General features: G+C 27.8%; 1 protein-coding gene across 3 annotated transcripts in view; it reads left to right on the forward strand.

The window, feature by feature from the left end:
* The window catches only part of LOC127282164 (arfGAP with SH3 domain, ANK repeat and PH domain-containing protein), a 527,240-nt gene extending 505,904 nt beyond the window's left edge, over positions 1 to 21,336 (forward strand). For all 3 annotated transcript variants that reach the window (XM_051306275.1, XM_051306274.1, XM_051306276.1), the window contains one exon: positions 20,692 to 21,336. In XM_051306275.1, the coding sequence (XP_051162232.1) occupies positions 20,692 to 20,910 (219 nt within the window). In that variant the 3' untranslated portion in view covers positions 20,911 to 21,336. The remainder of the gene's footprint in view (positions 1 to 20,691) is intronic.
* The last annotated feature ends 943 nt before the right edge of the window (positions 21,337 to 22,279 follow it).

A 22,279-nucleotide genomic window follows, 5' to 3' on the forward strand; every position in this document is an offset into this window, starting at 1 on the left:
AAGTAACTGAAAACAGTTCTTTAATTTTTAAAATAGACCCTAATGTAAAAAAGAAGTTTCGTATTTTTTAAAGAATAACTTTTAAGAAAAAGTTGAAAATATTAAGTGGAATCTAAATTAAACGTGATTTAATTTTGCATGACGCTCTCTGCTACAAATACTTTATCAGAGTTCTGGAAAATTCTAGATAGATATTCACGTGATCGGGTAAGTTTAGTGTTGTATGTGTATGTGTGTTCGCCACATGGGATTGTATAGTGCTGTTCTGTTTGACTGACATTTTTGGTTATGTTTTTGGTTATGGCTTTTTTGGGGCGCATAGCACGCTCCAGAAAGACTCACAACAGTCCTCAAAGCTGAGTCACGCTGCAAGACTCGAAAAAGTAACATAATGCGCCCTCTTTTTTCAGTGCATTTTTTAAAGAAAATTCACTCAAAAAATAGCTTAGAATGGAAAAGCATCAATTAATTTAAAAAATCTTACGTTCTTCCTTAAGGAATAGTGTCCTGAAGCTGCAGTCCAAATTTCAAGTAAATCCGTTAAAAACTGTGGAAGTAATCCTTCCGCACTGAAAAAAATGATATTCTAGATTTTAAAATGCCTACTTAAATAGGAGCCAAAAATATTACCCACTGAAAGTAAGTGGGAAATATTCTTACAATAAATAATATATTCTTATTGTAAGAATATTTCCCGCTTAATTTAAGTAGGGAATATTCTTGGCTCCTATTTAAGTAGGCATTTTAAAATCTAGAATATCGTTTTTTCAGTGCGCCCATTTTGAAAAATCTAGTTTCGAGAAAAACGAATTTAAAGTTTACAGTCATAAAAACATCAGTCAACACTTTAAAAATTGAGCTACGGTCACGAAAATTACTACTTGGGGTTTTCGAAGGCGCTGATTACGATTCTGATGTCAGTTTTTAAAAATTTAATATGGCGGATGACAAAAAAAAATTTAACGGATTTACATGAAACATGTTGCTAGGGACCTTTTGGGGTCGGTGATTACGAATATGACGTTAGTTTTTAATTTTTTCTTTAAAATTCAAAATGTCGGATCCAATATGGCGGCAATTTTTTAAAAAATGGGTAGTTTTGCTTGAAACTTGTTACTCGGGGGTTTTTGGGGTCGCTTATTACGAATGTGACGTCAGATTTCCAAAATTTTAAATGGCGTATCTTACATGGCGGACTATACATTTTCAAGGTAAAGCTAAGGATGCCATAATCACTACCCATAGTAGTGATTTCTAAATTCATTTTTTAATTTTTAATCATTTTAAATTTTCTTACTATGCAATGTGTCTTTTCGCCGAAAATTATTTTTTAAAAATAGTTTCACATTCTTGATGGTTTTACGTAGAAAATTATTGCAACTTCTAAAAATTATAAATATTTGCGATGTAAAAAGCAATCTTTTTATTAACCACATCTTCATTATTTTTTTCAAATAACTTTTTTAATGGAGGAAACTTGTGTAAAAAAAAAATTTTACAATTTTTTTTGCTTTAAAAATTCGTTTACTATCTGTAGAATATGATCATACATTACTAATTTATAATTAGATGTATGAATATTAGTAAGTGATAATAACTTGGTCTTAGAGCAATAGTTATTTTCGAAAACATAACGTCTTGAAGGCAATAGTTATACAGTAATATACTTAACCCTTTAATGGCCGAGTTTTTTTCCTTTATTTTAGAGACATGATGTATGTTAGATTTAATTATTTTAGTATTCAATATAAATAAAAAAATTTTTTAACACGTTTAACCCTTTAAAACCACCCCTAACGTTTAATACTACCCGAAATATTGATAATTCATCTAAAGGATTAATTAAACATTTTACAGCTCCTGCATACTTTATAATTATTTCTAAATATTTCCTAGTTGCTTTAAAATTAAAAATAATAACACTGTGCGACAGACGAAAAACACTTTTTATCGGACCTACTAGTGGTTGTAGGTAACAAAAAACTAAGAAGAATGGTATTGTGACACCCGTACAGGATTTTTAAAGTTGTATCCACACCGAGGTTGAATCCACACAGAAGTTAAACTCACACCGAAGATGAATCCCCACGCCGAAATCGAGATATTTGATTTAATTCTACTATAAATTTTGAATTTTAACTGAATTTAATTATTGATTTAAGAATTTAAACTTAAGATTTTTTTATGGGCTCTTAAATCGTTAAAGTCCTTAAAAGGACACACTTGTTAAAGCTTTTAATTGCTTTAATTCATTAATTTTACTTGAAGTTCTTAATAAATTAAAGAACACTATTAGTTCACTTTAAAAAAATTTTGTTTATTAATTTGATTTTTAATCAAGTCTTGATTAAAATATAACACTATCTTAAGATTAATATCTATAATCGAGTTTTTAACATTCCCTCGCACTTCCGAATTTTTGAGTTTATATAGTTTATATTCACTTTAAATATTCGGATTTTACAATTAAACAAAAAGCCCTCACAATTATCATCAATAAAATAGCAATTAGTAATTTATTTAAAATTACCAATTGCTCTGTAAATAATTATTATTATCAAAGCAATGTTTTAATCTAATCTAAAATAGCTACCTTAATTTTAATAAAGATTTCCCTTAATTTTAATTAATCCTATCGCCTAATTATTATTAATTATCCTATAATCAAGACTTGATTACTGCAGCGACGGTTATCGTACTTGCATTCGCCTAGAACAATCCTTCTAGAGAAAGAGGGAAACTGCAGGAAAACCCCTTTCTGAGTACGTACTCAGAATTATAAAATTATAATTTAATTAGTTCACAAACGCCTTTACCCCCTTATTAAATTAATCATACTTATATGGGCAAATACACGAAACTTTTAACTTTCAAGAAATAAAAATTTCTTTTTTTAATTGATGCACATTGATGTCACTTTGTATACACGTTTATGTACATTTTAGCACAACAAATTCATATGCGTGATTCATTTTTAGCTCACGCCGTCAATGTTTAACTCTTTAAACTCTTTAATGTTAATAAATTACATATACAATTGAAAAATTGAACATTTTTTATTTTTGATTTAAGAGTGGTTTCCAAAGTATTTTCGTCCTCTGAACACGATTCTAGCACTTAAATTTGCTTAGCACGTCAGGATTTTGAAAAAAGAGGGGGTAAAGAATCCAAAAAAGTGTTTTCAGCATATTCTTAACATATGTATGAAAATGTTTCGATCACACCATAGATTAACCTGTTTAAAGCAAAAATGCAGTTGTGCCTTTCAAAAATGTATAAATTTTAATGAAATCACGATTTTTATTATCATCTTTAAATTGTTGCCACAGGAATACAATTATAGGCACATCATTGAAGAAGGTCTTAAAAGTTTTGTTTTTTCATCACCTTTTAAGAAATGCATTGAACTTTTATTTTTATCCAACGCCGTAATAGATATTTTCTTAAGAAGACGTTCAATTTAATTTTTTTAAAAAGTGCTATCACACACTAATGGGATAGTGAAAATTTTTTGACAAAATATGTCTGTTAGATATTTGCATAGTAGCTAAAGTGATATTTTACACGCCGCAAAAATAAAAACGTTAAGAATATAAACTTTTTCAAAAAATTCAAATTAAATTTAAGCATTCTTTCACTTTTTAAGTTATAAAACTAATTGTCAAATAAATATTTTGTTCTAATACTGTACATAAATGTTCCTTTGTATATAATTTAGCAAAAAAAAATGATACCCAAAGTTTTAATTAAAAAAAATTCAGATTTTTAAGTGTTCGAATCGAAAATCACAAAAGTTAAAAGTTTCGTGGATTTTCCCATATACATTCTCATACACCAAAAATACTTCACTCATACCAATTAGTCATAATTATGTACAATAATCATTATTGGAACTAAATAAATGTTAAATTTAATCCTTAATATTAAATCCAATAATAATTACTTTGTATCTTATTGTTATTTTATTATATTACTAGATACTTGTAAGTCGGCTCCGAATTCCAACTTGACCTTTTGTGAACCGTAAATTAAACGTTAACTATACGTAAGTTATATTCCCATTCCTGGGTTGCGTTAAAAGCTAAGCCATCCTTAAGAAACAGTGCCGAGTCACTGTTATAGTATATTAAAAATTTCTCTAACACCCCCAAATTTTGATGTTACAGCCAAATAACCTTTTTCACATATATTTATGACTAAAACCGATTTAAAAGTTTTTTTTCATATTGAAGCTGAAAAGCAGGGCTTTTGAACCCACATAGAGCTTTTTTTGTTAAAAATAATATTTACAAGAGAAAAGTTCCAAGAAAGTATGGAAATTGTCAGTTTTTCTTCAATTTTAGAAGTTTAACTGATGTTACCGCATTAATTATGTTTTAAACATTTTTTTCTTCATGTAATATTCAAGCGTAGTAAATAGTGCGTTAAACGAGACCTATTTGAATAGTTCCCTTTAAAAATTGACTCATTTATTGCAGTTTTTCTATTTTAAAGACCAGTAGCAAATTTAACGCTATTGAAAATTCCTGTGAAGGAACACACATACGATCCTATTTCGAGTTCCTTTGTAAGTTCCCTCGTACACGGAAAAAATAAGTCAGCAAAACTTTCGTAAACTAGTATTTCACTTTTGGACGGGGCACAAATTTTTAAACGTTTCATACACTTTTTAGTAATGAAGCATAAACTTTACCGAAAAAGTGAAACAGAGTCAAGAAATTATTTACAAACTGTATAGAAAGATCAGTTTGTTAATCTATATTGAACAGTTTTTAATAATATTGTTTAAAGATTGTCGAATTTCTATAAAAAGTTTTACAACATTGTAATAATTGAGGTTCGAAAGTTTGAAACATAAAAGAGAGTAGTTAAGACAGCAGTCAACGAAAAAATCGTATACTTTTTCTGAAATTCCGAACATGCGCAGTTCGTAGCTTGGTCAGTGTTGATCAGTGAAATTAACTTCTTCGTTCGCGTGGCTCTCGATAGCCGCGGCGGTTAGTTGCTAAGACAAAATGCGTTATATATCTTGGTTAGGTAGGTTCGAATCCCGCGGAAGCGAATTCCGAATTTTAATGTCGATAAAATTGTGTATAGTGCGTATATAAGATATTAATAATTGTGTTTCAAGTGATGTACAAATTGAGTAAAAAATACCCCTGAATATGAAATTTTTTTTATTTTTTTAAATTTTTTGTGAGTTTACAAGCGTTTGGTTGACTGTCGTCGAATTTTTATGCATATAAGTGTTACGAAATCTTTGGTGCACGTACTTAAGTTCTAGCTGAGAGTTTATGAAAATTTGATAAACTGATTCCGAAACATCAGAGCACATTGAGCATCGGCTCGTATACACAGTTCACATTTTTATAATTAGTTTTGTTTTCTTAATATACTGTGTCTATACTTTTTGAACAACTTTCGTTCCCGTCCAAAAGTGAAATACTAGTTTATGAAAGTTTTGCTGACTTATTTTTTCCGTGTATGTTTATATGTGGTTTACCACACAGGATCTTTTACAAAAGAATCCTGTAAGGAACTTGTGTGTGAACTATCATGGTTTCTGACATGTTGAAAATAATTACAACAGGGGACCTCACGATTTTTCCTGTGTAAGATCATGTACAAGTTTTTTTATAAACAACTCTTAATCTAAGATCCTACGTAGGATCCGAGATGTGATCTTGCATCTGTTTCTTCACGAGATCCTTTTTACGAAATGTTGTATAAAAGTGTTCTTTCACAGTACCCTTAAAGTGTTTCTACGAGGTATCCTCTGAAGTTTCTTTCACAAGGTCGTACGTACCTTGCTCTTGGTAAATAGTGTGTGATATCCTTAGAAGTTTCCATCAGTAGTTCGTACCTACAGTACTCTTTATTAGTGTGTTACTATGTGGTATCCTTTGAAGTTTCTTTCACAAGTTTCTACGTACCTTGCTCTTGGTAATTAACATGTGGTCCTACGTAGAAACTTTTAAAGTTTCCTTAACAAGTTCGTTCAGCATCGCTACTAGTATATATTCCTACTTGCGATCCTTAGTATGTTGACACTTTTAAAATTCCTATAAAGTTTCCCACGTGTGATCCTTTAAAACGAATCTATTGGGATATACACTACCGTCGGAAATAGTCGGTACGACTAACGTTCGAGGAGTGGACATTCGGCGCTGACTTTAAAGCAAGATATTTCAAGTTAGAAAAAAGTTAGAGACTTCTAACTTAGATGGTTGAAAGGCTAATAAAATTCTGCTTCTGAATGTATATCAAGAAAATTTTTTTCTTTTTTTTGTATTTATAACACCGAAAAGATTTCAAGCAAAAATTATGCAATTTTCGTACTGTAGTACTAATGTTTTTGACTTCCGGCATAATCTAGAATAATATATAGAAAAATTTGACAATTTTACAACATAATCTTTAAGATCTTCACCTTTTATTTGCATTTTTCAAACTTAAAATATGTTTTGTGGTTAAAATTAAAGCTAAGAACTTAATGATTGTGTTAAAAATTGACATATATGTCCCACCTACTTCAAAAAAATCATAACTTTCTTAAATCTTAACATATTAACTTCTATTTTGTCTAATTTTGAAGGGCTGATCAAGAGTAACAAATGCATATGCATGCCGTTTTCAAAAAAACTACCCCTTCTGAAATACACCCCTTCAAAAAAGTAAAAAAGCACAAAATTTGAAAAAACAGTATAAATTCCATGAATAAATTTTTTTCAGTCCTAACTATTACAAATATAATATATTTATATTTATAAATATTGTCAGCATTGTAAAAAAAATAAGTAACAAAAATTCCCCACAAGGGTAAAAAAAATCAAAAACTACCCCATAAAACCAAAATTTTTAATTTTTTTCAAAATTCAAAATGGTGGATCCAATATGTCAGACAAATTTTTTAAAACTCGTCGAATTCACTTGAAACTCGTTACTCGTGGTTTTTCAGGGTCGCTGATTACGAATCCGGTGTCAGTTTTTTAAAATTCAAAATGACGGATTCAATATGGCGGCCGAATTTTTTTAAATTAATCAGATTTGCATGAAATTTCTTACTCGGGGTTTTTTCAAAATTCAAAATGGCGGACCCAATATGACGGCCCAATGCCGATTTTTTTTTATTTTCGAGATATTTAATGTCAAATATCTTATATCGGCGCGCGCAGCGCGGCGGTCAACTCATACCGCGCCGAAGTAGCTGTTTACAGTGGCGCGCGGACATAAAATATATAACATTTAATATCTCGGCAACAAAAAAAATCGGATTCTGAAAATGTATATACAGATCGAAAAAAACCTTACATTTCGTTTCAAATTATTTATTTAAAAAAACGGCTTGGATTTTAGTGAAAGTAGCAAATTTATGTTTAAGTATAGAGAATCAAGGTCAAAATTCAAAAAGTTTAAAAACAAAATTCACCATTGGAAAGTGCATGAAGAAACCTTTAAAAAACATACCTGCCAAAATTTTTGTTATTGCATTTATAAACAGAAAAAATTCTTACAGTAGTCGGTGTCAGGGAAAACTGATAAAATTGACCCCCCTCTATCTCCCTCAAAATTTCAAAAAAGTCAAAAATGTTTTTGGGCATATTTTACTATCAGGTAAGACAACAATTTCCCCAAGTCTCACTTTTTTTCAAGAAATAAATTTTTTAACTCAGGACATTACACGTAAAATGCTTCATATGTATCATTGCGATATTTTTCCTAAACTCTAAACTTTTGTTTAAACATTACTTACAACTTCTCAAGAAAAACAAATGGTGGTAAAATAACATGCAACAAATTTTACACCAGTTTTTTCTCTTATCTTTGAATTTTGTATAAACTATTCTTTTTCCTGTTATAACTTTAATTTACAATTTTAAAAAATTATTTATAGTTATTATGTACCAATATTATTAAAAATTACAATGTATAGTACTAAAAAATTGTAATTACTTTATAACATGAAAATTAAATATAAATATTCACAATTTTGGTAACTAATTTTCAAAATTTCTCATCCATTATATATTTTAATTAATAACTTTTATAATTTTTAATCCACTATTATGATTTTTTATACATAATTCGACACTTCAATTTGTATATTTCTGAATTCCCAAGTTAAAAACTATGACCTATAAAATTATGTTTATTCTAACTTCAATATTAATTTCTTAATTGTAGAAAATTTGAAAAAAAAATTTTCATTTGTTTTTCTAAAATTTCAAACGTGGATATGACAATTTTAATTGTTTAAAGAATTCTCCTTTTTCATTTCTTTCCTTACCAAGAATAAAAAAAGTTGAACATTTATCAGTTAAAATGTGATTAAACAGTTTCAAAAATTTAGTCTAAAATAGTTTAAATTCAATCTACTAATCAATTAAAAGTTTTAGGATCTGTTGAATGCATTGAAAAGTGTCGTTTCTTTTATTTAAATATTTTATTACGATACTAGGCCAGAAAGTTGAATTTCCTGGCGGGCGAGATATGTAGGGCAGAGGCAATGCCGAGGCTCTATATATCGCCTGCCAGGAAATCCAACTTTCTGGTCGTGTGTCGTATACAATTTTTCTGTATCCCCAACCGAAAGTATGGTCAATAATTAATATTAATTAATAAAATGTCATTAATAGCATATCTATACTGTGTCTAATGTAGCGGACTGCGTTAGCGCTCTCTCGTGGCCAACTCTCGAAGCGTGTGGTGAAATGTACTTGGTATTTGCTCCTAGCCTCGATCAGCTGACAGCTCAGCCGCCTGACTTTTGCAAAACCGAGGTCTTGGCTGGTCGGGGTGGGCATCAAAAAAATTTGCAAAAGATAAAAATCATGCAAAAAAAGGAAAAAGTAATTATCATATGTGAGAAATGTAGTCTTTCTGCCAAAGGATCTAACCATCTGTGTACATTTGTGCTATTAACTTCCAAGAAGTATTGTTTATTAAAGTTATATAGTTGACAAACGGAAAGAAGATATTTAGTTAAAAATTAAAAAAAAACACTCGTTCAACTGCATTATATTTATACATAAATTTGAAAAATAATTTAGTTGTGAGGTTATTCACAGCCCATGTCATAACAAGGGCCATGAAATAAGCGTTGCTATGTGGTTGCTAAGATAGCTGGCCACGAAAATCGCGGAGCCAATCAGAGCGCGCGTTGGTTCGACCAGGCCACAAAAATCGCTGTTCCCGGAAGAAAATTGGGACGGAAAGATCGTACTTTTGGTTAGGGGATACAGAAAACAATGTTTTTGCTGCCTTATAGCTTTGTAATCGAGATGATTTTTGATTTTACAAAAATAAGTAATATCAAATCATTTTTATTTAAAAATTATATACAGAAAGTTTTAAGTAAATGTCCAGATCAATGTACGTGTATTTATGTGAAGCATTTTTATCACTAGAATATCTCGAAAACGCTTTGAACGATTTAAAAAAAATTTGGTATAGTTATTGTACTCATTAATACCAACGCTGGACCCATACAGTCAGTCAAGGTGGAACTTATCGTGATAAAGTTTGTATAACTTGTTAGTTTATTTTAGAAAATTTTAAGGCAGCTGATGACGCCGGCATCATTATTCATGATATGGATATTAGAAGATGAGCCTTGCGAGTCAAGGCAGATTTACGTTTTGAGGATTTCCGTTTTATGGCTTCAAGGACTCGGTTAGCCCGGTTTAAGAAAGCACACAGAATTGTATCCCGAAAAATTAATAAATTTGCTTCGCGGAAAACTATAAAAGATGTTCACGTTTTGATGCAAAAAGCATTGCAATTTGTTACTGCTGGAAAAGAGAATATAAATGTATTCGAAGCACACAATGTTCACAATTCCGATCAAAGTGGTTTTCAGATAGAGATGCATTCTGGAAGAACTTTGGAAAGTGGAAGGAGAAAATAAAGTAGAGTGTCTAGTTCAATCACTGTCTTCTACTACACACAGCTATACAGTTTAGCCGTTAATATCAGCTACTGGTCGTCTTATGACACCTTTATTTTTGGTTTTAAAAGAACCAACCGGAAAATGTAGACCTTAGTACAAGCCAATTTCTTTCAAGCTGTAAATGTTTATGTGACAGCATAAAAATCTGGAAAACTTACTTCAGGTACAGATTCAAATACTAATTTCTTAATGAATTAACTATTTCACTTTCCATATATATATATATATATATGAGGCAAAATTCCTGAAATGTCCGAACAAAAAATTAAAAGTTCTCGAATTTAATCCATACTTTTCTAAAATGTTGTTATTGTTGGTGAAAGTCTAAAAATCAATTATTATTGAATTTAATAAAATAGTTTTTAAATTACAACGTTTTTAATTTTTGACTTTTGAAAAAAAAATTTTTTTTCAATGTACAATATTTATAAGTAGAATGCATAAAAGTTAACATATATATAATGATTTTTAAAGCTTTTTTGACGAGCTACACGCTGTTAATAAAATTTTTTTTTTTTAAATAACATTTGACCTTGAAATTCAAGGTCAAAATGTTAATTTACATTTATCTCAAAATCGGATTTTTTAAAATTATTTTTAACTATCTCAATGGAAAGCTTGACTAATTTCCTACAAAACATGTAATTTTCAGAGTGGGATCTTTTAAAGTTTTTGAGATATTAATTAATTAATTAATTAATGTTCATAACAAATGAAATATTTTACAAACGAATAAAGTTACCGTAATTCTGAAGTTAGTAATTGAAAGTTAACGTAATTCCGCATCCAACGAGCCCTATATGAAGTATTTTGGATAAGTAGATTGTTAATAAACAATTAGTTAACATTGCAATTGTTTATTAACAATCTACTTATCCAAAATACTTCATATAGGGCTCGTTGGATGCGGAATTAGCTTAACTTTCAACTGGTAAGTTTAGATTTACGATAACTTTATTTGTTTGTAAGATATTTCATTTTTTATTGTTATTTAACTAAAATTGAACAAAAATACTTCATATAGGGCTTTTGGATGCTTCTTGTTAGTAAAAAATAAAATATTTTACAAACAAATAAAGTTATGGTAATTCTGAACTTACCAATTGAAAGTTAAGCTAATTCCACATCCAACGAGCCCTATATGAAGTATTTTGGATAAGTAGATTGTTAATAAACAATTGCAATGTTAACTAATTGTTTATTAACAATCTACTTATCCAAAATACTTCATATAGGGCTCGTTGGATGCGGTATTACGTTAACTTTCAATTACTAACTTCAGAATTACGGTAACTTTATTCGTTTGTAAAATATTTCATTTGTTATAAACATTAATTAATTAATTAATTAATATCTCAAAAACTTTAAAAGATCCCACTCTGAAAATTACATGTTCTGTAGGAAATTAGTCAAGCTTTCCATTGAGATAGTTAAAAATAATTTTAAAAAATCCGATTTTGAGATAAATGTAAATTAACATTTTGACCTTGAATTTCAAGGTCAAATGTTATTTAAAAAAAAAATTTTTATTAACAGCGTGTAGCTCGTCAAAAAAGCTTTAAAAATCATTATATATATGTTAACTTTTATGCATTCTACTTATAAATATTGTACATTGAAAAAATTTTTTTTTTTCAAAAGTCAAAAATTAAAAACGTTGTAATTTAAAAACTATTTTATTAAATTCAATAATAATTGATTTTTAGACTTTTACTAACAATAACAACATTTTAGAAAAGTATGGATTAAATTCGAGAACTTTTAATTTTTTGTTCGGACATTTCAGGAATTTTGCCTCATATATATATATATGTATATATATAATATAACATATAACAATAAATAATATTATAAAAATATACGCATACATTCACATACACACACACATAGACATAACACTATAAATAATAATAATAAACATTAATAAAAAAACATAATAATGTTATGTATAACATACACACACATTTACACTATCATATATTATATTAAAAGATACATTTAATATAAGTACAAAACATTAGGTTAATAATTGATAATAAAAATTGTCCCGAGCGAGCGTTAGCGAGCGAGGATACATCGCTAGTAATTATTAAAATCAATAAGTTTTTTGCATTTTAAGATGATTATTCTTAAATAATTATGAAAATTTAATGTTTTTATTAATTTCAATCTATTACAGTTTATTATCAGCATTTGTCGATAATCAATACAGCCACGCTTTTTAGCAGGTAGGTGGCACCACTCTTTTTTTCTTTTTATTAAATTTTTTCTGTATTTTTTTATTAAAAGCAAAACTCTTGTTTGTTAAACGGAAATATTGGTAAAAAAATATATTATTTTATCAAAAAAATTAATACTTTAATAACAAATATTAGTGAAAAAAATTGAATTTTTTTATAAAAAAAAAGTTGAAAAAAATTAATTTTAAACGGAAATAATGGTGAAAAAATGTATTATTTTGTCAAATAAATTAATTTTTTTGATAAAACAATTATTTTCTCATGAATATTTCATTTAAAAATTCACTATTGTATTAAATTAATAAATAAATAAATAAAAATTGATCTTTCTTAAGACATATTTTTGAAAAAATAATTAATTTTTTTAAACGATATTTTTGATAAAAAAATAAATTTCTCACCAATATGTTTGTTTAAATATTGAATTTTTTTGAACAGTATTTCCGTTTAAAATTAATATTTTTCATCTTTTTTTGATAAAAAAATTAATTTCTTTCACTAATATTTTTGATTGAAAAGATTATTTAATATATTTATTGAGACCCAACCGTCTATTACATACAAAAATAAAGTAAAATATCCAGATAAAGAAAATACATTAATAAAAATTAAAATATAATGACGCAGTTTACTCTCACACTGAATCAAATTTAAATAAAGTGACAACACAATCAAACAAAATAATAATAATACCTATAAATAAGACAAAAGAGCGTACAAAGTACTTCGATAAAATATTTTGATTTAAGCTTTATGAATGTCGACCATTCTTAATAACATCGAAACGAACTTTTTAATAATTGCGGTCCTGGAGGCCGAGATAATTTCCTTCCAAAATGACTCATGGCAATCCCTAGACAGAAGGACAGGGAAAAAGGACAATCTTCTATCTTCGAAACGGGGACAATCTGACAAAAAGTGATGAAGATCATAACTGTCAGCATTACAAAAAAGACAGTTATCTAGAGGCTTCAGATTAAAAAACATTTTGTTAATTCTAATATAATTATTGTGCATACTTGAGAGACGTATTTAAGCAAAAATTCTTCTTATATTAAGCTCCATTCTGCAGAGCAAGTAACCCTGAGTCCCAGGTTTCAGTTCAAGAAAAGGCCATATTTGCAAACTCCTTGATTTCTCTCTGCAACTCAAGTCACGAGCCATCAAGAATTTCGCGTAATTCCTCAAAATAAGGTCTGTATTAGCCACAATCAGTTCCGGGTCATCAAAACTGAGGCGATCTATCAAACTCCCCTCTTCCAAAAAATGTCTGATATTAAGATACCAATTAAATTTTCCGCTACTGCGGCTCGAAACGGCCAATTCCGCCAGTCTAAATAAACATTGCCTTTTGTACCGAGAAATATCCATTTTACAAACTTTATTAAGCCAGGACAACGTTCTCTTGAGAATAACAAAGGATAGCGGAGGTCTGCCCTTCTCGAGTCGGATCGCGTAACCCGGGACTGACTGAGGGAGAAAAAGTAAACGTTTAAAAAAATTAAGCTGTGTTTTTTCGAGTAGTTCTAGATGCTTATGTCCCCAGATTTGGACTACGTACAAAACTGTACCAATTACCGAACTGTCAAATAATCTGTTGTAGGACTGCCATGAGTCGGCTCTGGATTGATAAATTACATTCATAGTCGCACCTATCGCAGAGTTGGCTGAGCTCTCGAAATTATCTGCCGCTTCTTTAAAAGAACAAGAGTTCGAAAAAATTACTCCTAAGTACAGATAGCTTTTAGTAACCTCGATTTTCATATCACCACATTTAAATGAAATAAATTTTTTATATGAAGAATTGACACCACGATGAAAGATTACAATTTTTATTTTATCAGCATTTATAGTAAGGCAATTCTTTTCACAATAAAGTCGCAAGGCTTCGAGTTTTTTTGATAGCTCCGAGGGCGTGTCAGCGAGTAAAACTAAGTCGTCGGCGTAAGCCAGAATAAGAATTTCACATAAGCTATTTATAGATAAGCCTCTACACCCTTGCGAAATTAAAAATTCTTCCAAATCATGAATAAAAATGGAAAATAAAAGTGGGCTTAGCACTTCTCCCTGTAGCACCCCTTAAGTGAAAGCCCTTCTGGGATGCCTGAGATGAATTTGGATGACAGATAAGAGAAAAGAGATTGTCCACACAGCCTCTCCCCCCCCCTAAAACCAGATTTGAAAAATTTATAATTATAATAAAATAATAATTTTTTTTCACCTATTTCCGTTTAAAATTAATTTTTTCAACAATATTTTTAATAAAAAAATGTTTTTTAACAATATTTTTGATAATATATTAATTTTTTTGTTTAAATAATAAATTTTTGTCACCAATATTTCCGTTTAAAATTAATTTTTTCAACTTTTTTAAAAAAAAAATTGTTTTTTTTACCAAAGTTTTTGATTAATATATTAATTTATTTGACAAAATAATACATTTTTTCACCATTTTTTCCGTTTAAAATTAATTTTTTTCATCTTTTTTTTTTTGATAAAAAAATTCAATTTTTTTTACTAATATTTGTTATTAAGGTATTAATTTTTTTTAAAAAAATAATATATTTTTTTACCAATACTTCCGTTTAACAAAGAAGAGTTTTGCTTTTAATATAAAAAAATACAGAAAAAATTTAATGATAAGAAAAAAAGAGTGCTGCCACCTACTTGCTAAAAAACGTGGCTGTATTGATTATCGACAAATGTTGATAATAAACTGTAATAGATTGAAATTAATACAAATATTAAATTTTTATAATTATTTAAGAATAATCATCTTAAAATGCATAAAACTTATTGATTTTAATAATTATTATACTATCAATTTGATCATTTTTTATACATTTTAGACAGAGTTTCAATCTCAATCTCGTGTTCCACGAATGCTCCGCGATTTTCGTGTAGCATTTGCATCATACTATCCGCCAAGAAACCTACGCTTAATGTAAAAAATTGTAAAAATGCATGTAAAGTTGTCAACGAAGAGGGGGTCTAAAAAGTTGAAAAATTGGTAACTGTAGTTTATGGACGACCCCTTATCTTAAATTTATTAATTTTAGAATGAATTTTAAGTTTTGAAAATTCATAACACAAGAATTTTATTACATATAACAAATTTAAAAATTTATAAACTTCTTTTTTTCTAAGAAATAACAAAAAATGTTTGACCAAGTTTATAATTTAAAGTTAAATCTAAGGTGGAATCACTCTTATACTCAAGTAACTTTTTTATTTAAAAAAAACTGTTTTAATATGACGAAAAAATGTTAATTGTCGAATACTTAAATATATTTTTACTTCGCTTATTTTCTGAAGATTCAAAAGAAATGCAAATAACAAATGTAAATTTTGATGAAAGTTAAAAGTACTTTTTTATTCTTTTACTGAAATCATCTTATAATAAAATACTTTTAAATGGAAGTGATCAAAAAAGGTAAAAGACTCTCACAAAAATAATAATTCATAAAAATTGACCAGTTATCACATAAAAACAAGTGGAAGCGATGGAAGTCCATTCGTCCAATGAAAAAGATATTTTCGATGGATTGTTTTTCAAAATTTGCATAATTTCTGTTTGCATTGCCAAAAATCTTTCAGAAATTAAAGTGCAAAGGTTATTTCTCAAAGGAAAATTTGCGTCTTTGTTCAGATAGCTGAAGTATTCCTGCGTTACTTCGTCGTTAAAAAAATTTACAGAACTATATTTTCTTGCAATCCACTCTACTGTGATGTCATTGAATTTATTCTGATCAAATTTCTAAATAAAAATTTTTAAAAAAATATTAAAGAGTTTTATAAATAGTTCAACCAATGTTGGCTACATTTTATTAACAACATTGCGTTAAATCTAAAATTTACTTGAGCACAATTTTTAAAATATTTTGACTTTAAGTATTAAATAGTCAATTTAAAAGGCAATGTTATACGTGAAAAATAAAAACTCTTCTGTTACTTAACAAATTTCTACATTATTGTAAAATGGTTATATTTCTTAAATTAAGTCTTCATTACATAAATATATTGAAATATTACTTGTTTTAAATCTTGGATTGCACTTTCAAGAAAGGCTTTATCGAATTCAACTTTGTGGTGATTTCTGAAATGTCTATTGATTCCAGTCGTATTTCCGTCTTTCATTTTGCTTATTGTATCCAAACCTAATTTTTCCTTGCACAGTTTACATGTTGCAAATTTTTCTTTACTTTCCGTAAATTTAAAATCAAAAACGTTCTCAAAAACTTTACTTTTCTTTCTTTTTTTGATTGCTGGCGCATCTTTGATCTCAGCTATTTCATTACCAAGCTCTTTGTCATTACTTAAAAACGAAAATAAATTTAAATAATAGAATTAACTATTTAATTAATTTCATTAATTTATATATAATTCATTGTATTCCTGTGGCAACAATTTAAAGATGATAATAAAAATCGTGATTTCATTTAAATTTATACATTTTTGAAAGGCACAACTGCATTTTTGCTTTAAACAGGTCAATCTATGGTGTGTTCGAAACATTTTCATACATATATTTGAACACAAAAACGCCGCTTAAGGATTTTGAGTGAAATAAATTTTATTAATTTAAGAATATGCTGAAAACACTTTTTTGGATTCTTTACCTCCTCTTTTCTCAAAATCCTGACGTGCTAAGCAAATTTGGGTGCTAGAATCGTGTTCAGAGGACGAAAATACTTTGGAAACCACTCTTAAATCAAAAATAAAAAAGTTGAATTTTTCAATTTTATATGTAATTTATTACCATTAAAGAGTTAAACATTGACGGCGTGAGCTAAAAATGAATGACGCATATGAATTTTTAGTGCTAAAATGTACTTAAACGTATATACAAAGTGACATCAATGTACCTGAAAATAAAAAAAAAAATTTTTCTTGAAAGTTAAAAGTTTCGTGGATTTTCCCATTTACCCACTTTAATACCATAAGTATTTAAAAACATTAAAATATCGTATGGATGACATTTGATTATGAACTAATGATTGTATTTTAATATTATTGTTACGTAGGTAAAGGTTAATATCGTAACGCATCAAAATTGCGTTGTCTGAAAAACGTCGCACAAAGTTTTTCCATATTCGAAAACAATAAACATCTAATGGCTAGATTTTCCATGTAGTTCCCGTTGGTAGAATCGAGTCCCTAAGGGTGAGTACTTTAACCACGAATTATTGTAAGGTTTTTTCGAAAACTGTTGGAGAGGGAGGGGGTTGAATTTTTTTGAAAAATTTAAACAGTGATTTTTTGAAGACTTGTAACTTTAAAACAGAAAGATGAAAAGAAATTTGACTTATATGTTTCCGAAAGGTTTTTTCCTGCTCTTTCGAATAGTGCAAATTTTTTTCAAAAAATTCCAATTTTGACCCTTTTCATTAAAATTAGAAATTTTTTTGACTTTTTTTTAAGTTCTGTCTTTTTTTTAATTATTTTTTTTAAAGCTTAAAATGTGTATTTTAACCACTGAAAATATTAAGATGTTTATTTTTTTTCGAGATATTAATTATTTAATTACTTAATGTTAATAAAAAATGAAATATTTCACAAATAAATAAAGATTTTGCAATCCTGAAGCTACCAATTGAAGCTGACGTAATTCCACATACAACGAGCTCTATATGAACTATTATCGATTACAGGATTTTTTATAAACAATTGAAATTGCAGACAATTGTATATAAAAAATCCTCTAATCCAAAATAGTTCATAAAGGGGTCGTTGGATGCGGAATTACGTCAGCTTTCAATTGGTAGCTTCAGGATTGCAAAATCTTTATTTATTTGTGAAATATTTCATTTTTTATTAATATTAATTAATTAATTAATATCTCAAAAATAACAAAAAAGGACATCTTAATATTTTCTGTGGTGAAAATACACATTTTTAACTTTCAAAAAAAATAAATAAACAAAAAAAGTCAAAAAAAATTTTGATTTTCAAAAAAGGGTCAAAATTTGAATTTTTGAAAAATTTTTGCACCATTCGAAAGAGCAGGAAAAAACATTTCGAAAACATATAAGTCAAATTTTTTTTCATCTTACTGTTTTAAAGTTACAAGTATTCAAATATTCACTGTTAAATTTTTTCAAAAAAATTCTACCCCTTTCCTTTCCGAGAGTTTTTGTAAAAACCTAACATTACTTCGTGGTTAAAGTACTCACCTCTAGGGCTAAACTATGTGCAAGTTACAGCCTGATCCGATCAAGTTTTTTTTTACTTAGTACGCTACTAAAATTTTATCCCATATATATATATATATATATATAAAGTATCTACCATCCAAATATTATAATGGGCTTTTCAGTAGATTTAAAGAAAAAGATTAAAATAAAAAATCGTTTTAATGAATTTAACAAAGAATATGAAGTCAGGATGTAACCTTTTTGAATCCTGCGTCAGAGTCAAATTCATTTGTTTGGGTAAGTCCACGTCAGAAATATCAGAATCTGCAAGTGGTTCTTCGATTTTAATGATACTTGGTAAAATTATAGCTTAATATAAGAGCAATGTGTAAGTAAAAGGAATTTTTAAAATATCTAAAATTGTAGGAGTTATATCACTTTTAATTTTGATACTGCATTTTTTTCTTTCCTTTATATCTCGGTCAATTTTCAACCGATTTTGATGAATCAAAAACGATTTTTTTCAGAAAATTACGTATTTTCAGAAAATTTTAAAATAAAAATAAAATTTTGTTATCTAAATAGAAAAAAGTAAAAAACAAAATTTCTTTTTGATTTTTTTTCAATTTGGACCTCTTTTTTTTAATTTTTAATTTTTTAAGCAAGTCCTGCGGTTTTCAAATTGATGAAGACTTATAATACTTAAAGAACGATATCACGAGATCTAAAAAAGTCTCCAGGATGAAGTTTTTTTAAAATTAAAGATAAAATAAAAAGGAATATTATTAAAAAATTAAAAAAAAGAGGTCGAAATTGAAAAGAATCAAAAAGAAATTTTGTTTTTTACTTTTTTCTATTTAGATAACAAAATTTTATTTTTATTTTAAAATTTTCTGAAAATACGTAATTTTCTGAAAAAAATCGTTTTTGATTCATCAAAATCGGTTGAAAATTGACCGAGATATAAAGGAAAGAAAAAAATGCAGTATCAAAATTAAAAGTGATATAACTCCTACAATTTTAGATATTTTAAAAATTCCTTTTACTTACACATTGCTCTTATATTAAGCTATAATTTTACCAAGTATCATTAAAATCGAAGAACCACTTGCAGATTCTGATATTTCTGACGTGGACTTACCCGTTTTTATTTTAAATTATGTTAAGAAGATCACTTTATCAAAATCAACATGCAAAAAAATAATTTAGACATATTGACGTGATACATTAAAATTAAATAATTTCATATATTATAATTTCATAATTAATAATAAATTTCATATATATTAATTTAATTAATACCTATTCATTATTTTCAAACTCCTTATATTTACATAGAAATGTAAATTAAGTAAACTAAATTCTCTTTTAACAAATTTTTCAATGGTTTCTACATCTATTTCTATTAAACATAATTTGTCCAATAGTTTGAATAATAATATTTACATTATTTTGCACAAATAACTCTTCTAAATCAAAAATATTTTGTTTAATACAGTTAGTTAAGTTTTTTAAAATTTCAAACGTTGTTGCATTAAAATAAAATGGATGTACAGAATTTTTGTCTACTTTTTTAATCATCACAAGGCGCTGACCCATGTAGATGACAAATTTTAATTCTAAATTACAAAATTTAGAAATACGTGGGTTCATTTGATTTTGAAAAAAACTAGAAATTTCCGTAAAATAACTGCAAATACAATCCCATTCATATGAATATAAAGATAAGGTTGTTTGTGGATAGCTGCTACATAAACCAATTGAAATTTTTACTTTTTTTTCATTTCAGTATTTTGTTTCGCATTTGAAAAAACAGACTTAAAAATTATACCAAATTTTTTTCTTATTCCTTATGACTCCCATAACAGAAATTCACTTGAATTTTTGATTCTTGTTAATTTGGTTAACAAGCTGTCCTCATTTACCCCAAAAATTTGAAAACTCAGGATAAATGGGGACACCTTGTAGTAGTAGTAACGAGTTTTAAGTGAATTCGATAACTTTATAAAAAGTCGTCCGCCATATTCAGTCCGAAATTTTGAATAACTGACATCTGATTCGTAATCAGCGACCCCAAAAACCCCCGACAAAAATTTTTCTTTCTTTTGATTTTATTGCTTTCCATAGCTTGGAATATGTTTGTGAAACTTCAAAATGTTACCCGAATTCATCTCTCACTCACTTTCCTCCACCCTCATTTTACTTTCTCTGTCAATTCAACAACAGTACCAAAAAAAGAAGTCGACTACCTTCAGTTTATTATGAAGTTAATAATAATAATAATAATAATAATAATAATAATAATAGTAAATCATTGTAATGAATACTAACAATTAATAATAAATTATTGTTATCTTTCATTTCGCAGCCTCTAATGGTGTCAAATTTAGGAAGCTTAAGACGTTGTCGAGCCTTATATGACTGTGAAGCAGATAACGAAGACGAGTTATCATTTCGTGAAGGTGATATAATTTTAATAATAAACGAACAAACTGATGATGACAACTGGATGGAGGGTGTCCTAGAACGAGCACCGGAAAGAAGTGGAATGTTTCCTATAAGTTTTGTACACGTTCTTCAAGATTAATCTTCGTGAAATTTATTTAAAAAATCTACTATAAGATTTTGTAGTAAAGTAAACTTACCAAATATATGATTACCTATAAATGAATATTAAATGTAATTATACCAACTATTGTTAAAAAGTTACCATTTTAACTGTTTAAAGTTAGTCTTTGAACCATGTCGACACACATATGTACATTGAAGTTATATATAATTTTAACTGCAATTTACGAAATAATAGCCTTTTTGTCGTTTATCGTAAATACCTCAAATCTATGTGTCAAACATATGCCTACAATTTTATTCGCTTATATTTGAAATTTTAATGACAAATGTAAATCACAATATAGCATCAAACTACTATTATTTACAAAAATTTTTTAGAGAAATAAGTTTTCTTTATATTTATTTAATGAAAAATAAAGTGTATGATTGTGTTCATTTTACATCAGTAAATCTTTTTAAATTAAAAGTGGGGTAAAATTCCTGTAGCATACTAAGTGAAAAAAAAGTTGATCGGATCGGACTGTAACTTGCACATATTTTAGCCCTAGAGGTGGGTACTTTAACCATGAAGTATTGTTAGGTTTTTTCAAAAACTGTCGGAGAGGAAGGGGATTAAATTTTTTTTTTAATTTGAACAGTGAATTTTTGAAGACTTGTAACTTTTAAACAGAAACAAGAAAACAGATTTGTCCTATATGTTTTCCAAAAGTTTTTTCCTACTCTTTCGAATGGTGCAATTTTTTTTTTAAATTCAAATTTTGACCCTTGTTTTTGAAAATCAAACATTTTTTTGACTTTTTTTTAAGTTTGGTCCTGTTTATATTTTTTATTTATTCTTTTTCGAAAGCTAAAAATGTGTATTTACACCACAAAAAATATTGAGATGTCCTTTATTGTTATTTTGGAGATATTAAATAATTAATTAATGTTTATAAAAAATGAAATATTTCACAAATAATAAAGTTAGTGCAATCCTGAAGGTACCAATTGAAAGCTGACGTAATTCCTCATCCAACGAGCCTTATATAAACTATTTTGCATTCAGAGTATTTTTTATAAACACTTGCCATATTAGCCAATTGTTTATTAACAATCCACTAACAAAAAGTACTTCATATAGGGCTCGTTGGATGCGGAATTATGTCAACTTTTGATTGGTACCTTCAGGATTGCAATAACTTTATTTATTTGTGAAATATTCCATTTTTTATGAACATTAATTAATTAATTAATGTCTCGAAAGAGGGTCAAAATTTGAATTGTTTGAAAATATTTTTGCACCATTCGAAAGGGCAGGAAAAAACCTTTCGAAAACATATAGGACAAATTTTTTTTCTTCTTTCTGTTTTAAAGTTACTTGTCTTCAAAAATGCACTGTTTAAATT

The sequence above is a fragment of the Leptopilina boulardi genome, unplaced genomic scaffold (genome assembly GCF_019393585.1).
Source record: "Leptopilina boulardi isolate dan_hultmark-lab unplaced genomic scaffold, ZJU_Lbou_2.1 LbouV2_285, whole genome shotgun sequence".
Lineage (NCBI taxonomy): Eukaryota > Metazoa > Arthropoda > Insecta > Hymenoptera > Figitidae > Leptopilina > Leptopilina boulardi.